Source organism: Epinephelus lanceolatus, chromosome 1, assembly GCF_041903045.1.
Source record: "Epinephelus lanceolatus isolate andai-2023 chromosome 1, ASM4190304v1, whole genome shotgun sequence".
Taxonomy (NCBI): domain Eukaryota; kingdom Metazoa; phylum Chordata; class Actinopteri; order Perciformes; family Serranidae; genus Epinephelus; species Epinephelus lanceolatus.
The window spans coordinates 33,673,866-33,691,484 of NC_135734.1; the positions used below are offsets into that span (position 1 = coordinate 33,673,866).

The 17,619-nt window shown below is 42.1% G+C and overlaps 2 protein-coding genes across 3 annotated transcripts in view; one reads left to right on the plus strand and one right to left on the minus strand.

Moving 5' to 3' along the window:
* arhgap9 (Rho GTPase activating protein 9) overlaps positions 1–5,910 on the plus strand; it is a 67,805-nt gene extending 61,895 nt beyond the window's left edge. The window contains exons 21-22 of one of the 2 annotated variants that reach the window (XM_033627152.2): positions 1,335–1,440; positions 4,677–5,910. In XM_033627152.2, coding sequence (XP_033483043.1) covers positions 1,335–1,440; positions 4,677–4,863 — 293 coding nt within the window. In that variant the 3' untranslated portion in view covers positions 4,864–5,910. The remainder of the gene's footprint in view (positions 1–1,334; positions 1,441–4,676) is intronic. The other variant, XM_033627155.2, reaches the window with a different exon arrangement.
* A 2,432-nt stretch (positions 5,911–8,342) lies between these two features.
* LOC117256729 (zinc finger E-box-binding homeobox 2) overlaps positions 8,343–17,619 on the minus strand; it is a 31,604-nt gene continuing 22,327 nt past the window's right edge. The window contains exons 3-8 of the mRNA XM_033626334.2: positions 16,725–16,934; positions 15,776–15,969; positions 15,531–15,642; positions 13,781–15,294; positions 13,455–13,638; positions 8,343–12,430 (exon numbers count right to left, since the gene is read on the minus strand). Coding sequence (XP_033482225.1) covers positions 11,787–12,430; positions 13,455–13,638; positions 13,781–15,294; positions 15,531–15,642; positions 15,776–15,969; positions 16,725–16,934 — 2,858 coding nt within the window. The 3' untranslated portion in view covers positions 8,343–11,786. The remainder of the gene's footprint in view (positions 12,431–13,454; positions 13,639–13,780; positions 15,295–15,530; positions 15,643–15,775; positions 15,970–16,724; positions 16,935–17,619) is intronic.

Sequence of the window (17,619 nt, forward strand, 5' to 3'; positions counted from 1 at the left end):
CAAATAGAAATAAGAAGAAATTCATGTGCATTAAGTCACAGCCTCTCACACAAAATGGCCTCGTGACTACCTGTGAAGCTTCAATGACCCTTAGGTGGGGTCAGGACTCAAAGGGTGGGAACCAGTGTAGCAGACTGACTCATTGTGGAAAAAACAAGACATATTGTTAAAATTGCGCTTATTTTTCCTGATGACATCTCAGGCTGTTCATCATGTTTTTGTAAATGGATAAAAGTTTTCAGAACGTGCTTCTTTACAGTAAAACAAAGGAAAGAATTGGGAGGTGCTGTTTTTACGGGTTGTTTTTTTTTACCTGTTTATTTGACGAGGACAAATGCATAAAACGCTGCCTCATATGTAAAATACAAAGCAGATGCAATGTATACAGGTTTCTATCCATGGCTAATTTGCAATGTCTGTCTCTTGTTATGCTATTAGAATTTTAGAAAACACAACATATACAGTAAAATACAGACAAAGACTGAGTCAATAGAAGACCTCAAAAAGACCACAGTAAGAACAGAGACAAAAAACAATTAATAGTGACTATGTTCTTTAAGTACGCAGTCATTGTGTATTTGTGTGTATGTGCACGTGTCCCCAAGTGTATGCCATTGCTTTACATGTGAGTTAAAAACCTTAAGTTCTGTCAGTTTTTTAATTTCAGATGCAGCGGTTTTACTGGTGCAGCCCACTTGAGATCAGATTGGGCTGTATGTGGCCCATTAACTAAAATAAGTTTGCCACATCTGAATTACGGCATCATAATAAAGGAAACATGCCATCCAGTGTAGCTCAAGAATGTTTTTAATAGTTTTGGAAAACAATGTAGGTCTATTGCATTCAGGAATAAAGTAAATCAGCTGTACACACACTTTGAGTAGGCTCACGTCACTGATCAGTGTTTTAATCCAATGAAAACTGCATTTTTCATCAATTCACATGAACTTCTGCGATACAGGACTGTATAACATCTCTGACTTATCCTGAAACAGTAGATACAGCAATCTGGCATTTAAAAATAAATTACATTAAGTAAAAATGAACTTGCACATTATAAAGTGCTAACAAATGCATTCTTGGTTTGAATTCTTATCAATCCATGGGCCTTTTTTATTTCACAGGGAGTGATCAGTTTACTGTTTATCAAACTACAGTGGTGATAGTTGATAATTACACGCTGCTTCATCAGATTAGACGGTGCGTGCTAATACAGCACATGTGATATCAGTTAGCAGATGTAAATCAGATTTTCGTTGCCAATAAAGTTCATGACATGGAATGCAAACAATGACATTTATTGCAATCTGACAGATCTCCGCTCTGTGTTGCAGAGATGTCGGACTACATGGACAAAGTGGATCGTCTGAAGTGTCTGGTGCTCAACATGCCTCCTCCAAACCATGACACTCTGCGGTTCATGTGTCGCCATCTCAAACGGTGAGAGGGCGGGAGTAAGAAACCGCGTACGGTACATCTCCGCTGGTGTGTTTGTCTTTGTCTGTGCTGTTTCTGCCATTCGTCTCTGCCCTGAAACTGGCACATTTCTTAAAGCAAGAATATTCCCTTGGGGTGTTTCAACACGAAGGAATGAACCAGATGCCCTTGTAGGAAAATAAAATCTCCTCCTTATAAGTTTTCTTCCTGAATCAGACCACAAGAGGGAGTAGTTTCCTCGTTGTTTAGAGTATTTTCCTGTCAGGGATTCTTTGGCCGCAGCTCTCAGAGTGTGCCAGTGCTGTACCAGGATCACACTGTTGTTAAGTTTGGGTCCCAGTGAAGATGAAAAGGTTGGAGGAAGATGAATGGTGCACGATGTTCTGCGAGCCAGTTCCTTTTACAGTACATAAAATGTGTGTTTTTTACCGCCTATGGTTTTCCTTCCACTCCAGGGGTGAGCGTTCGTGTTCTGAGGCCGATGTTTGTGCCAGGGTGTGGTGGGCCCCATGAATTTGTCAACTCTGTGTCTTTCTCTCATTTTCTCCCCGCTGTCATTCCTTTCCCCCCTCGCTCTGTTTCTCATTTATTATCTCCCCGCTCAATCACCCCCGTCGCCTCCTCTCCCGCTCACTCGCTACCTTTGTTTCCTTCACTTCCTCTTCATTCTCTTCCTTCTCTTCTTCTCCTCTTCCTCTTCCTCCCCTCTTCCTCCTCTTTCCATCCCTTTCTCCTTTTTCCTCCCTCCTCCTCCCTCCGCCTTCCCCCCGCGCTCTCCTCCTTGCCTCGAAGGTCCCATGGGAGCCTTGTGGTTCGTCTGCTGGAAGGCATACCAACACCACCGCCGCCACCACTGGAACCTCTCTCTCTTCTCTCTCCTCGCCCTCTCCCTTGCTCGTTCCGTGTTTTTTTTTTTTTTCTCCTCTCTTCCCTCTCCTCTCCCTCTCTCTCTTTTTTCCTCCTTTCTTTTTAATGTGGAAGTTTTGAGCAATTGCTGGCTGCTTCTGTGGCTTGGTGGGAATGGCATTTTTAGAAGAATGCCTCATGCTGTGGCTTAAACCCATTCCTGAGTCCCCCCCCGATCACACACACACACACACTTACACACACCAACATAGGTGGATACAGGCGGTGGATTTAGACATTTATGTGCACAAATTTAGACTGTAAAGTCCAGATACATGGACACGAACATGTATGCGAAAACAAGATGTCACTGGTGGACGCTGATTCTTTCAAGTTACCGTCCGGAGTTTTTAAGAAGTATAAAGATGTCACACGCCGACCGCAGGCTTGAAGCTGTATGGGCAGTTAGCAGACATCTACTGTATGTGCCTGCAGGCCCCAAAGAGTCCACAGCCGCACGAGTCATGCACTGTGTTGCTTTGAGATAAATGCTAATGTCAGCATGCTAACATGACCACAATGACAAAGCTAACATTTAGCTGGTTTGTTTACCATGTTCTCAGTCTTAGTTAGCATGTTAGCATGCTAAAATTTGCTATTTAGCACTAAACACAAAGTAGGGCTGAGCCTGATGGGAATGTCATTAGTTTTGAATTAGTTTTGATTCTGATGATGGCTGAAAAGATCACCAGTCACTACAAGTTATTACAATTCTTCCTGAGTGGGAAGCAAGCGTCAGCCTCCAGGGCTGAAAAATGAAGCCAACGTGAAAAGTGCCAAAAACTGCAGTTCTGTAATGGCCACTTGAGACTAGCCTCAAAAGTTAGTTAATCCTTACAGACCCCCATGTTAAAATGCCCAACTTTCCACCAAATAAATATGTTTAAAAACAGCTTTGGTCTCTATGGCGGATTTCAACATTCATGACAGCTGTACAGAGGGTGAATTTTTATATAAGTCACCCGTTTACATTTTATTACGGTTTGAAGTTATGCTTAATTGAGGGTATGGCTGCTTAGAGTGACAGGTGGGTGCTGTTTTTTGACACTTCATCACCGCAGCAGCAGCATTTGTAAGGTAACATAACCATGGTGTAACCCCAGACTCACAGAGAATAGCCGTAGCCATAGCTGTAGTTATTTCAGTGTGTTTTCAGTTCATTAAATTTAATTGTAATTTTTTGATCCCCTAAAAGTCTTCTTCAGCGTTTGGTTGTACTCAATATTCAGTTTTTTTGTAAGTACATTTTTGTTGAATGGTTTTAAGCCTGTTTTTTGCTAGTAAAAAATAGCATCAGTATTTTTACAGTTAACAATATACTGTAAACACATTGTGCAAACTAAGCTAGCGGCTAGCCTTAGGGTTATCTCCACCCTCTTGTCCAAATATGGTTCACTTCTGGCTCTAAAAATCCAAGGTGACAAAGGCCAAAATGCCAAACGTAAGACTTCACAAAGTGAGTCTACAAACCAATGAGCGGTTACGTTCATAACTTTATACAATCAATAGTGGGAGCTGAATGTGTGTACGAACAGACTTGATAAAAATAATGGAAGTAGCTACCGTGACGTCACCTATTGGTTTGTGGAATGCCATTTTGAAGCCTCAAGTATGGTATTTTGTCCTTCGCCATCACCAAGCCGAGGACACTATTGGCATAAAGCCTGTCACTCAAAGTAGCCGGCCCTTAATTATACATAACTTTAAGCCTTCATAAAATGTAAACAGGTGGGTTCTGTAAAAATTGACATCCGTACAGTTGAAATGAATGTTGAAATTAGCAATAGAGAATAGAGATGAAAACGATTTTTTGTACCAGGCTGTAAACATGTTTATTTCTGCTGTAAAGTTTGGCTTTGCTTTTGGAGCCACCCCCAAGTGGCCATTTGAGGAACTGCAGTTTTTGGCACTTCTGCATCAGCTCCATTTTTCAGCCCTGGAGGTTGCCACTTGCTGTGTATCAAAATTTTATTGTGATCCATCCAAAGTTGTTGAGACATTTCACTCAAAACCACAAATGTCAACCTCATGGTGGTGCTTGACGAAATGTCAGGGCATCACAAAAAGAGTTATTAGGAAACATCATCTGAAGACCATTAAAGCCTATGCAAAAGATTTCATGGCAATCCATCAAACAGTTGCAAGGATGTTTCAATCTGGGCCCAAAGTGGTGGCCTGACTGACACTGTCATCCCATGAAGCATCCTGTTAACGTGACCAGAAATTAAAGTCCACAAGCTGAAACAATTCAGACTCTGGAGCTCTTTTGTTCCTTTTATGTTTTATTTTCTGTTAATATTTTAAACGTTAAACCTCTTCCTTTCTCTCTGCAGAGTGTTGGAGCGCTCAGATACGAACCGAATGACCACCCAGAACATCGGCATCGTGTTTGGCCCGACCCTGATGCGTCCAGAGCGGGACAACGGCAACATGGCGGTGAATATGGTTTACCAGAACCAGGCGGTGGAGCTCATCCTTAGCGAGTTTGACCACATCTTTGGAACACGGGGCCCCTCTTGATCTTTTCGGACAGAGGAGGCAGGGAGAGGGGGGATTCCGAAAAGCTCCTCCAGATCAGAAGAAAGCACAAGTAGTGCAGCGTTTGTCCTCTTTGCCTGTTGACTCATGTGGTGTAAAATGGGTTTCACATCGAAAGATAATTACGGGGTAAAAAGAACCAGGACAGAAAGCTGCTAATCATGACATCTGGCCTCCATATAGAGCCACGCTAAAACAATAATAGTAAAACAAACCAATTTTAGCTGCAATACTTGTGTCTTTGACTGCAGATGTGGAGTGCAGCCTCGGTGTTCCTTACTGCTGGAGCGGACGCCTACCTTGTCACTTTTCCTTGATATTTCAGACTCAATCGGGATAAATAAAAGCCATAAAAGTGATAAATCTCCTCCAGCTAGCTGACGATCAACCGGTTATTCATCAAGGATTGTGAGGAAGGTTGTGTCTTAACGTAGCACTGAAACTTAACAGAACCATCTCACTGTGAAAAACACATGCACCAGCACCTCTTGCAGCAAAGGAAGGACAGTTCACACCTGCAGTGGAAAGCAGAGGATATACTGTAAAATATGCAAACAAGCAGGAAGCTAGCTGGGCGTGTAAATGTGCCCGTGTCCCTGCTGAAGTTATACAGTGTTTGGATGAAGAGTTTTTATGTTAATGTCATACTTCAGAGGTGAAGTTGACTCTTCAAAGCATGATTTCAGCGATGGGATGAATGTGCCAACAGGGCAGCAAATGTTCCTTCGTACCAAATAGTACTTTGTAGTGTGTGTGTGGACCTTTGAACCTTCCCTTATTGTACAAATTTGGATCTGTCTTCTATTTTTATTAGTTCAAATTCCTCAGATTAAGTTAAAAAAAAAAATTGTAAATATGTGAAATATCGTCTTTGTCAACTAGCAGCACTTTGCATACAGTGTTTACCCTAAATGTGATATATTAGCCAAATTCAAACTGATACATTTGCTTTGAAATGAAGAGTTTGTCGTTATAATATTGACTGGACCTAATTGTTAACTCTCCTGCAATAAAAAAAGAAAAGAAAAAGTGAACTGATTTGATCTTTTTTGGTGACATTTAGTCAGGATGTGTGTGTGTGTCAGGTTGTTTGTACCGAGCGTGGGGCTCGCGTGAGAGATAGTGGAAGTGTGTGGAGGTATGTGAGGCCTCAGAGGCGCAGCGGGCGGAGGCATCCCCTGTGATTGGTGCAAATGCTGCTTTTAATAACAGAACAAAAGAGGAACTGGAAATGCATATGTTTAAAAAATGTGGATTTTCCCCCAAAACCCTCTCACTCTCTCACTCTGTGGCTTTGGTAATTTTATATTGACTGTGGGTTTGGCAAAAGACAAAAAAGAGCAGAGAAGAGGGACAAAGGAGGAGGCGGAGGGGGGGGGGGGGGGGGGGGCATAGATTTTGCAAAGTTTTATTAGATGTATTTATTCATTTTTATGTTCGTATTATTTCAACTCGTGAGTGTGTGTGAGGAGGGGCTGAAATTGATGGGGAGTCATCTAAACTTTTGATCATCGTGTGTCCAAGGTCGTCCTCATGTTTGATTGACACTGAAATATTTTTCACTCAAATAGACGACCACACTTGTTTATTTGATCCAAATGCATGTATGCACACAGTCATCACAGTTTATACATGTATCCCTCAGTCAGTGTAGCAGTTTCTTTCTGGTTTCTTGACAGCTGAGTGTCCCAGGAACTCCTTGAATTTTACTTTTCGTGTCATGCAAAGAAAATACAGCACCCTCAAAACATTGATTCATTAAGTACTTTCACCGTATCCTTTGTTCTTTCTCTAAATTCTTAAATTAAAGGGACTTTTTCTTCCAATAAAAACACAGTGGTGTTAAACTGCCGTAGCCTCTAGCTCTGTGATGTGTTTTATTTCACTTGGTTCGATGGTGCTAATCACTCCCTAAAATAGAATCAGTCCGTCAGAGACACAATCAAACACCACTCCCTCCTAATCAGCAGTGTGTTGGCAGTGAACGTCAAACTCTATTATTTTGTCCTTTCATGCCGGTCTTTTTTCTTCCTTCAGTTTTTCTCTTTCTTTCTTCTTTGACTTATTGACCTCGTTATTTAAATCTGAACATTTATTAATAAGTTTAAAACAATGCAAAAAATCAGTGTGCTTCCACATGATAAGAAACATTTGGAGAGATTTTCTCAACAGATTTTTGATACATGGACCGCTGAAATGTAACAGCCATGTTGCATCTGTGGGTAGTTATTTTGTTTGCTGCAACACTAACACAAAATGTTTCTGAGAGTGTGTAAGTATTTATTAAAAAATCATGGATGTAAGAGAATGACGAGGTCGTGAAACATTTTCATCTGTTACATGTTTTTCATCCATGAAACTGATTTAAATTTCATAGTCCAAACTGCTTCAGAAAGTGTACTTTATAGTAATTTGCTCAGGCAGCTCTATGTTAATGAATCTGTACACTGTTTATTCTTGCAGCAGGAGGTACAACTGTGACGGCTCATGGCAAACAATAGTCCTTTTTCTCACTGTGTGTCACGGCTTTTGTCCTTTGTTAAGTTGTTTGTAATTCAGTTGAGAAGAGGCACTTGTGCAGTGTAGTGACTGAACAGCTTCTCTGCCCACTAATGAATCTGTAGCTGTGTAGTCTTCACAGTCAGCCCTGCTTGCTCTGTTTCACTGTCAGGCAGGGAATCGAAACTCAAGAATGCTCAGCCCCCGATCCCTCAACCTGTTGCTGGTGGATGGGACTTGCAGCAATGTTGCAAATGATGCTGCTGTCTGACTGTGGAGATGTGTGTGCACCACAATTAAAAGTCAAGGTACTCTTCAATTAAATGTCACCTTACTCATCAAAAAAGGAAGCAAAGCTATCGGGAAAATGTCACAGCATCACCGATTGTTGGTGCCACAGTTGACTGAACACTGCTGATGCAAGGCACCCAAAAGTAACCGACCTGCGTCACCCGTTATGGTTTGTTAATGTTACGGTTAGCCGATTGTTTACTCAGTCAACCGTTAACCTAAAGCTCAGTGTATCAAATACCAGCAGAGGCTGCTCAGCCCCTTCATGCCCTGGCCACATCCACAGGTTCACAGGCACCCAGCAGCCACCTCTGATGAATCATCATGCAAATAGACACAAAAAAGCCACACAAAAAAGTGAGTGTAACAAAGCAGGCTGTAGATCATGAGTGGTGGAGGAAACTGTTTACTCTGATGGGAAACTGAGTTGCCAGGCCACAGCTTAACCTCACATCTATGCCTTTACTAATATTCTAAAAAGCTTTTGATGGTTCAGGAGTGATAATTTAACTTCCCTCATGTAAAACAAGTTCAGAATTCAATCTATTTCATAGCCACTAAATGAAAATTGAACACTTAAACACTTAAATCTTATATTCACAGTCTCATAAAGCCTACAACACAAGAAAAAACTGATGATTTTTAGAAAGAAAAACCAATAAAATACAAGATTCTGGTGAGAAAGTATGTACAATTTTATTACAAATATCCACAAACATGCAGAAAACATATAAAAAGCTAATACAAAAGTTGCAGGGTGCCAGTAAAAGATAAAAAACACTGCTTGTTATAAAGAGTGTGCAGATGCCAAGTGAAAGTAACCCATTTCTTGCCTATATTTTTGACCCAGAAATATCAGGTAAGGAAGTACGCACGAGTGGGGCGGCAGTTAGCGTGTCACATATGCATATCTTTGGTGATAAACACACACACACACATTATGACCAAGAAGTGTCTTTGGCGCACGGTATGCATGAATGCTACAAGCTTAGTCACACCTCATGCACCACTGTCTTATCTCGACGTACCAAGGCTTTGTCGGATTACTCACAGCGTCTGAGTGCATCTGAGGCACTTTTCACGTTGACTACACTGCAGTCAGAAAGAGGAAGTTGAAAGCTGGTACATGTGTCCTGAGTCTTGACCCTCTCGCCACACCTCAACAGAGTCTCAAAATGTGTAACACACTATTGAGAAAATAGGCTGCAGTACATGTAAATTATTGCGGGGAAAGAGGAGATATTTTAGCATAAAATGACATAAAGCAGCTTGGTGTGATTTTAACACAAAAAGTGAGACAGTGCGAGTTTTAATTGCTCCCTCAAAGGAAAAACCCCCAAAGACTGACTTCATCTTTTACCCCCTTTATCATACAGAGATGCAGGAATGACTGTCCCCTTTAGCAAGGCATACAATTAAAAAGGTGCAGTCCGCCGCTGTTTGTTAAAGAAATAAATAACCACCTTCCAGTTCTTCCTCTTTTTCGTGCTTGCTCTAAACTACTAAACAGACTGCTGATTAGTCAAAGCCACTGAGCACCATCGTGAACCTGAAGAGATGAGCTGGTTGTACATTTTGATTTCACAGCATAAATGATAAAAGGAGTACTTCCATGTATTCTCAAGCCCTCACTGGCTTTGGGACAAAGTAATAGCTGCATGTATGTATTTTCATGTAAGACATTTTACAAGTTATTGCTCATCTCATAGAGGTAAGGATTTGTATGAAGTAATACCACAGGAAATTAAATGATAATTTGCACTTATGAGGAAGAATAAATACACTAACTGAGCATCAAGCAACTGATTGATCCTAAATCTGATTCCATGTTAAAGGACAGCTCACCCCTAAATTAAAAATACATATTTTCCTTTTACCTGTAGTGCTATTTATCAGTCTACAGTGTTTTGGGTTGAGTTGAGTTTTGGAGATATCGGCCACAGAGATGTCTGCTCTCTCAAAAATAATGAAACACACTCAGCTTGTTGTGATCAGAGTGCCAAAAAAAAAATTACATTTGAAAAACTCAACAGCAATGGGCCTCATGCAAGAAACAAGATAGGAACAAATTTTCTCTTATTTTGTTTGTAACTATTGAATTCTGGGGTTCATCAGTGTTTTCTTAGTTTTGCTCTTCTCTTATGTAAGAGAAAATTTTACAAGCGGGCAAGATCACTCTTACCAAGATTAGAGTAAACATCTTGTTTGAACAGTCCACATATTGTCGCTCAACACGAGGACACATAAGTTTTAAATTAGGGGACATTTAAATATGCACAAGATTATGTTTTAGAGTCATTATAATGATTGGATTATTAAATTTGTGGTCTTAACAAATCCTACTATAGTTGGTCCATTAATTGTATTTACTGTAACTGCAGTTACTGTGCGTCCCTCTGCTGATCAGTGGTGAAATGTAATTTAAGTACTGTACTAAAGTACATATCTGACGTCATTTTATTTTAATCTCATGCCGCTTTCTACTTCTACTCCGGTACACTTCAGCAGGAAATACTGTTTTAACTCCACTACATAAATTCAGATATTTGCACACAAAACATAAGAAAAAAAAAATACAAGTGCAACAATTAGTCAGTATGAAAAAATGCTGGTTCCAGCTTTTTAAAATATGAGGACTTGCTGCTTTTCCTTTTAATTTGTTTAATTATTCTTATTTATTAAATTGATATTAAATTGATTTTAATTTTCCTGCATCACGTAGTTTTACTTTTGATACATAAATACAGTTTCTGGATTGTACTGACATACTTTTACTTGCATAGACTTGCGTACATTTTCTATGCAGGACTTTTACTAGTAACAGTGTTTTCACAGTGTGGTAATAGTACTTTTACTTAAGTGAAGGGTCTAAATACGTCCTCCACTACTGCTACTGTCATGGCAAATGCTTCTGTCACACCAGTACTGACACAATCACAATTACTTTAAGTCTGTTTAACTGCCCTTATATACTGTTTAGGGAGCATTACCTATGCTAATATATGACTTATGATTAAGAAGGATTCATCATTAAGCACACCTGGTTAAGAGCAGATTTGGGATGGTTAAGATCCTTTCGTGCATCTGGAGCTGACCTCTCTTATTTTAACTCTTAACAGAAAATTAAGAGAAATTTTAGAGAATGTTGCTGCATGAGACACAATGTTTTTTTCCAAATATCATGACCCATTTACTCAAGATAATCCACAGACCTTGATGTGAGCAGTTTCATGAACTACATGACCTATATCTGCCATCTGTATCATCACGCAGAACACAGGGTGCCTCTACTCATAGCTGAGAGGTGGTGCTTGTGACGGTGCAAGGTGTAAACAGTAATGGCATCCTCCTCGGCTGAGCTGTAACCAGGTCATGATTTTTCTGGTAAGACACATTGCTGTTGAGTTTTCAAATGCATTTTGGGTGGTTTGAGCACCGCAAGCCGAGTGCCATCTAGTTCCATTATACTGAAGAGACGGCAGACATCTCTGCAGCTGATATCTACAATACTTGGCAAGTCACGCCAAAACAATCTAGACTGATAAACAACACTACAAGTAAGAGGAAAAAATGCAATCGATCCTGTCCTTCGGGGCCTGATCTCTTAGCCTGCTCACTGGTGTACATCTACGTGTAAACAGTCCAAATGTTTTGAACAAAGTAAAAACATAGTAAACTGGACATAAAAATACAAAAGGCCTCTTCTTTATGGGTTGTGCAACAGTCAGCAGCAGCAAGCATGTAAAACGGGAGATGTCTTCATGATCTCAGATGAGTTAACCTGAATGCTTTTTAGCTGTCCTGGCAAATAAAAAAAACAAACAAACAAAAAACAAGGAAAGGCATTGTCGCTATATCAAGTCTATTTAGCATGATAAAATACTGTAATTTGTATTGTCACATATATTTTGTTTGTATGGCTTCATCCACTTTAAGGCCACCTATGCTTTGGCAGGTCTGTGCATTTTTTCATGTTGTAACATCAAGTAAACAAAAAAAAAAAAAAAAATCAGTGGAGCTGTAATTTATATATACATATATATATGGGAGAAAAATGTGTCAAAAGTCTTAATATATATATAGTATATGCATTGTATTGGCTTATTAAAATCACCTTACGTTTTTATTCTGGGTAAATCTGTTATTTCCAGGCTCAGTTCACATTTGTCCAAGTCTCCATTCTGGTCCTCGGTGTCTCGGCCCCAGAACTGTCTCTCTGCGCTGTCAATATGGTTTCCCACATCATAACCATTTCTCTCATCCTGCACTCCGTTCTCTCCTGGAGGTCCTCGGATGGGGCTGCCTCTCAGCTCCTCTGCTGCTCCTGACAAACTCGCATGTGCCTCTTCCATATGACCATCACTAACTCCTGCCTCTTTATCCTCCTCCTCTTCCTCCTCCTCCTCCTCCTTGAGGGCCTCTGCAGCTCCATCCAGACTGGAATCGCTGAGGAAGGAGTGCGCAGTTTGAGTATCCTCCATGGACAGAGGGGTCTCGTCGGCGAGGCGGCCCCCGAGATTGCTGCCCACCCCTGGGGTGAGAGGCATCTCCTCCTGGTCTTGGTCTGGATCCTGGTCTTTGCTGCAGTAGGCGTAGCGGTGGTTCATGTGCTGGGAGTACGAGCCGGAGTGAGAGAAGCGCTTGCCGCACTTGTCACATTGGTAGGGTTTCTCTCCAGAGTGCAGCCGGCTGTGCTCAATCAGGTGGTGCTTATGCTTGAAGGCCTTGTTGCAGATCTTGCATTCATGAGGACGCTTACCTGTAATGGAGACAGAGAAATGTATTCTTTTATTCTACAAAAAAATGTACCCACTTTAAATAGAAAGACATTATCATAAACATTTGGGGGCCGGGGAAACAGCTGGTCTGGCTCTTTTCAAAGGAAATAAAATCTACCAACATCTCACAGCAAGAAACCACATAGGCATGTTTCCCACGCTGGTTTTTTAAGTCCCCTTCTGGACAGGTTTTAAAGTATGTGCTAATATTTTGTTTAGCATACATAAAAGGGGCAATAAGCAGATCTACTTTTTCTACCATAATGAGAGATTCTGGACCTGGCCTCCACCCAGCCCACCACTGCTCCTTATCGCCTTTACTTTCCACTTTCTCAAGTGCTGCTTGCACTAGGTTGACACATGAAAGAGTAGTGTGCAGTTGGCTAGCGTAACTTTAGAGAAAACATCAGAGAGATTCAGCCATACATGTGTAGTTAGCATCTTTTATTTGTTTATGCTGCTTGTTAGCTTGTAGGCTAACTGGCAGTGGTTGGCACAGCGTTAATGGTTGTGAAACATACAATAATATCTGCTACAAAGGGGTTTTTAATAGATAGTGGACAGAAGCTCCAGGGTCTGGTTTACATCCAAAAACTGCACACTACTATGTTTCCTGTCAAAACTTTCACTATGCTAACTCTGTTCTCTGTACTGACAAGTCCGCTCTACCCAGGAGGTTTCAGGTTTCTTTGCTGGTCTTGCAGTGAAACCTGTTCCTCTGTCGATTTTTTGTTTCCTGTATTAAACAGCTATTTGCTTTCGAATAAGTGACGCACTTAATCTAGCTTGCCAAGCGTATGTTTGAATCTAAGATTTTAAGGAAGTGCACAGACATCGACACTTTAAGTATAGGAATGTGAAAACACCTCTCTGGTGACAGACTTTACACAGACACAAGTCAGTGTAGTTAGAGTCAGACATTTTAGGGGACATAAACAGAAGAAAAATACATTTTTACTAAAGGAAATGGCACATGAGTGAAGTGCTTTTGTAAAAGCTACAAACCTGTGTGCTCGTATTTGTGTCGAAGCAGAGAGCTGCTCTTCTGAAAGGTTTTTTCACAAATGTCACAAGCGTAAAGCCCCTCGTCTGTCTTCTTCAGTCTTTTCCTCCCTGGTCCTCCGTCTCCCTCCAGTCCTTCATCCATGAGAGAGAGGTAGTCCAGAGCTCCACGGCTTAACACTTCACCCTACGGAGAAAACATGAAAATGTGTATCAGGATACAGTTTTCATGTACTTATAGTACTGCTTCTGCACCAGTTTTGAGGTTGTTTATCAGCAACTACACATAATTCTTTAAAATAAAAACCTGAAGGAGAAGCCTTACTCACCATGAGAGCTTGTCTCTCCTGGTGAATCTTTTTCAGTGTTGCCTCTGCATCTGCATCCATCATGTAAGCCATAGGGGAGAGAAACCCTGGGCCGTTAGCTGGCTGGCCGAATGGAATCCCTGCAATGCCGTCATGTGCTGAAAGCCCTAAACCAGACTGGTTGAAGATAGGAAATCCATTATATAAGGACCCTGGAAACATTGGAGCTCCGGCCCCGCTGTAGACTGGGTGGTGGTGAAGGGGCAGATGTGAAGTTGGACTTGGTCTGCTGAGCTGCTGGGTCCTCTCTCCTCTAGCTGAGTTGCCGTTGACAGTTTTGTTCCTCCCCTCTTGGTCTGAGAGCTGCTTGGGCAGAGAGAGGTCCAGAGGTTCGTTCTGTGCAGACCAGGGGTTTCCGGTCTGGTTCTGAGGGGAGGACAGTTCAGGAGGACAGCTGGTGAGGTCGAGGCAGACTGGAGAACCAAACCCTGAAGAGGGAACCCTTCGTCTGACTCGAGGTGATGACAGCTCTGGGGAGTGGCTGACTGGTTGGCTTGGGCTTCCCTTTTCCTGGCTGGACCAGAAGGCTCGTGAGGACAAGGCGTCATGGTGGGGCTGTGGGGGAGAGTGCATTGCCACCAAAAGCTGCTGCGGAACAGAGTGCCAGCTGGGCTTCTGCAGTGGTGATTTGTTTTCAGACAGGCCGTTGGTTAATTCACTCGGTTTGCTGTTCTCTGGTTGGAGAGCAGATCTGGGGAAGAATAAAGGTGGTGAGGGGTGGTCTTTGCTGCGAAGACCCTCGGGCACCTCCACTGCCTCTCGGTTCATCTTACAGAGGTAGCGCTCATGCTGCAGGAGCACTGCCACATTGGGGAAAAGCTGGGAGCACCAGCGACACGTCACCCCAAGCACACCTCTCTCCCCTTCACCTGACCTCACCGCCTCTCTTCTCCTGTCAGGCGACACCTTCCTGTCAGGGCCTCCTCCGTTGTAAATCACCCTCCTTTCCTCAATTGCAGCTCCTCCTCTGTCCATCTCCTCATCTTTCTTCACCTCCCTGTGAAGCATCTCCTGCAGCATCTGTTCAAACTTGGTCCCAGAGTGCAGATAAGGCAGCAGGGTGGTCCCTTTCAGTATACTGGCCCTCAGAGAGAGCTCTGCCGAGGGGTCCCAGAGCCGAGCCAGGTCGGACGCTCTGGGGAAGCCTGTTGGGTTGTGGTTCGGGTCCTGCAGTGAAAGCTGCTGAGGATCCTCTGCTGTGCGACCATGAGGCCCGGTATGATTTTGGGTTTGTGAAGCCAACGGAGAGCCCTTGTCAATACTATGTCTCCCCCCGCCTGCAGAGGGAGATGTTGGAAATGAGTGGTGGTAGGAGCTTTGGCTATGTCCATTAAAAGCACCACTGGTTCCTCCTGCGTTTCCATTTCCTCCATTTCCTCCACCACTCAGGCACTTTTTGCTGCTTAGGTGGGAGCTGTAGGAGCCAGAGTGAGAGAAACGTTTCTTGCAGTTGGAGCACTCGTAAGGTTTCTCACCTATAGGGTGACATGCACATGGGATACATTAGTCAAAAGATGGTGAGAGTAGGTTGATAATACAGTCAACATTTTTTCATAACGGTCTTATTGTGGATTATTTTAACTTGTTTATTGTCAACAAAATACATTTGGTATAATTTCATAGTGGTATGATAAGTATGGGTTAGTGATGCAGTGGAAACAATAGCAAATTGCTGGGTGAGTATAAATGTTTTGATGTTATTTTGTCTCACCGCTGTGGATGCGGAGATGCTCTTTGAGGTGGTGTTTGTACTTGAACGCTTTCCCACACTGCAGACATTTGAACTTCCTGGTCTCAATGCTAGGATCCAAACTCATGACACCCTTGGATAACAGGACATTGCTATTAATTCTTTTGTTGCAACACATTTAGGGATGAATTTCAGGGTGTGAAGGTGTTTGGACGATTTGGCTCATTGCAGTTTAAAGTTTCTCCTACTGTCCATGTGTACCTCACCTTGTCCTGCACTTGGTTGTGAAGTGCCAGGTGCCGCTCCATTTGTGCCCTAAGGGTGGCAGTGTATCCACAGAGCGGACAGACCATGTGGCCCCCCTCCCTGTCCTGACAGTACTTGATGTGGTCCCTCAAAGGGGCTCCTCGCTGATACATCCTGTGGCAGAATGGACAGGCCTGCTGGGCCCTCCCTGTGTCTAGAGTCCAGAGGGAGATGTGATGTTTTAAACAGACCATGGAAAACTTCACATATTTATTAAATATATCCGTCCATTTTCTAAACCGCAGGGGCTGGAGCCTGTCCCAGCATGCATCAAGCAAGATATCAAATTATCTTCGCTTACTATTTGTAGGTACGGACAAGAAAGTCTTAATTAAGTGTGCTGCATATTTGCTTTAATATACTGGAACAGGACCGTGTTGTAATTGTGCTGACAGAGTTATGTTGTAAATGGGATATTGTTTAAACTTAATGTTTTATGTGACTGAGTAAAGGTATTTTATATCTTTTTTTATGTTATCTAACTCAATAAACAATTAAACCATGACACAACCTTTTATATAAACTTGTTATATTTAATATTAAAAGTTGAGCCACAAGCAAAATATTCTAAATGTGGGACAACATCATACTGTTACATGAATGACTTGAATACTTGAACATGTATGTGTGAATGCATTGTCGTGTCAAACCCTGACGAAACCCCTTTGTTTTAGCACCAGCGGCTGATAAGCTGATGTGTGAAAAGCCTTTTCCTTCCCATTTTCTCAGAATAACATTACCATAAATAATCTGATTTGTGCTGTATCACTGCTGTATAACTGTCAGCCTGCAGCTGAGCAGCTGAGCAGCTCATCATTCTAACAACACACTGCCTAGATCAAGAGCAGTCATTTCAGATTTGCTGATTTTCTATTTAGTATCATTGCAGCTGCTCCCTCGCCAGTTTACCTGCTCCCTCAAGTGAGCGGTGCTGAGCTCCCGGTGACCAGATGGCAGGTGGCAACTCGTCATGCCTGCTGCTTGGGTGGTACATCGCTGCTGTGCCATTGTGGTTCAGGTGGTCCAAGAGGCTGGTTGACGTAGAGGCCTTCCTCAACTGGGCCAGAAATTCATAGTGGGCCAGGTCCTCCAAGGCATTCTGGGAGTCTGAGTTCTTACCTGGGGACAGAAAAGAAGATGCAGAGGAACTTTAATGTCCATAAATGGAAGGAGGTTTGTTCCTACATCAAAGAAATACTTCACCCTAAAAAACCTTAGACAGTGGAGTCTGGCTTTGAAGAGAGCACAGATAAGTTTCACTTTCAGCTCAGTTTTAAATAACGAGGTTTTAGCTCAAATGCATGTGTTTGGGAAGTACTGAGCATTCCACTGGATAAATGAAAATTGGATTATACACAACACAGCATGACTAACTGATTTACAAATGCTCATTTTGTGGGTGAAATATTACTTTAAACTGTTGAACAGTGTCTGGAACTTTGAAAAATATTGTACATGATTCTAATACATGCACACACTCTGCTTTATTGGTGAGATTTGCAGGTAAATATTCATATTAGATTATTTTTTCTCACTGAAATAAAAATCCAGGCCAAGCGGGCCATGTTATGACACTGAATTCAATACAAAAATAGGCTGAGAAATGTGTCATTCACTGCGCAAAAGACCACAAACAATTCTGCTGATTAATATATGGCAGTCTTATGTAACCTCTCCTAGAACTGATTCACCTACTGGCCTTTTTAACTTAACATTTTCAAAGTTGGTCAGTGTTCTCGTCAGTGGTTGCATCAGTGCAGTTGAACCATTTTCATGTCATCTGTGTTAAAGTCTTGAGAAGGTG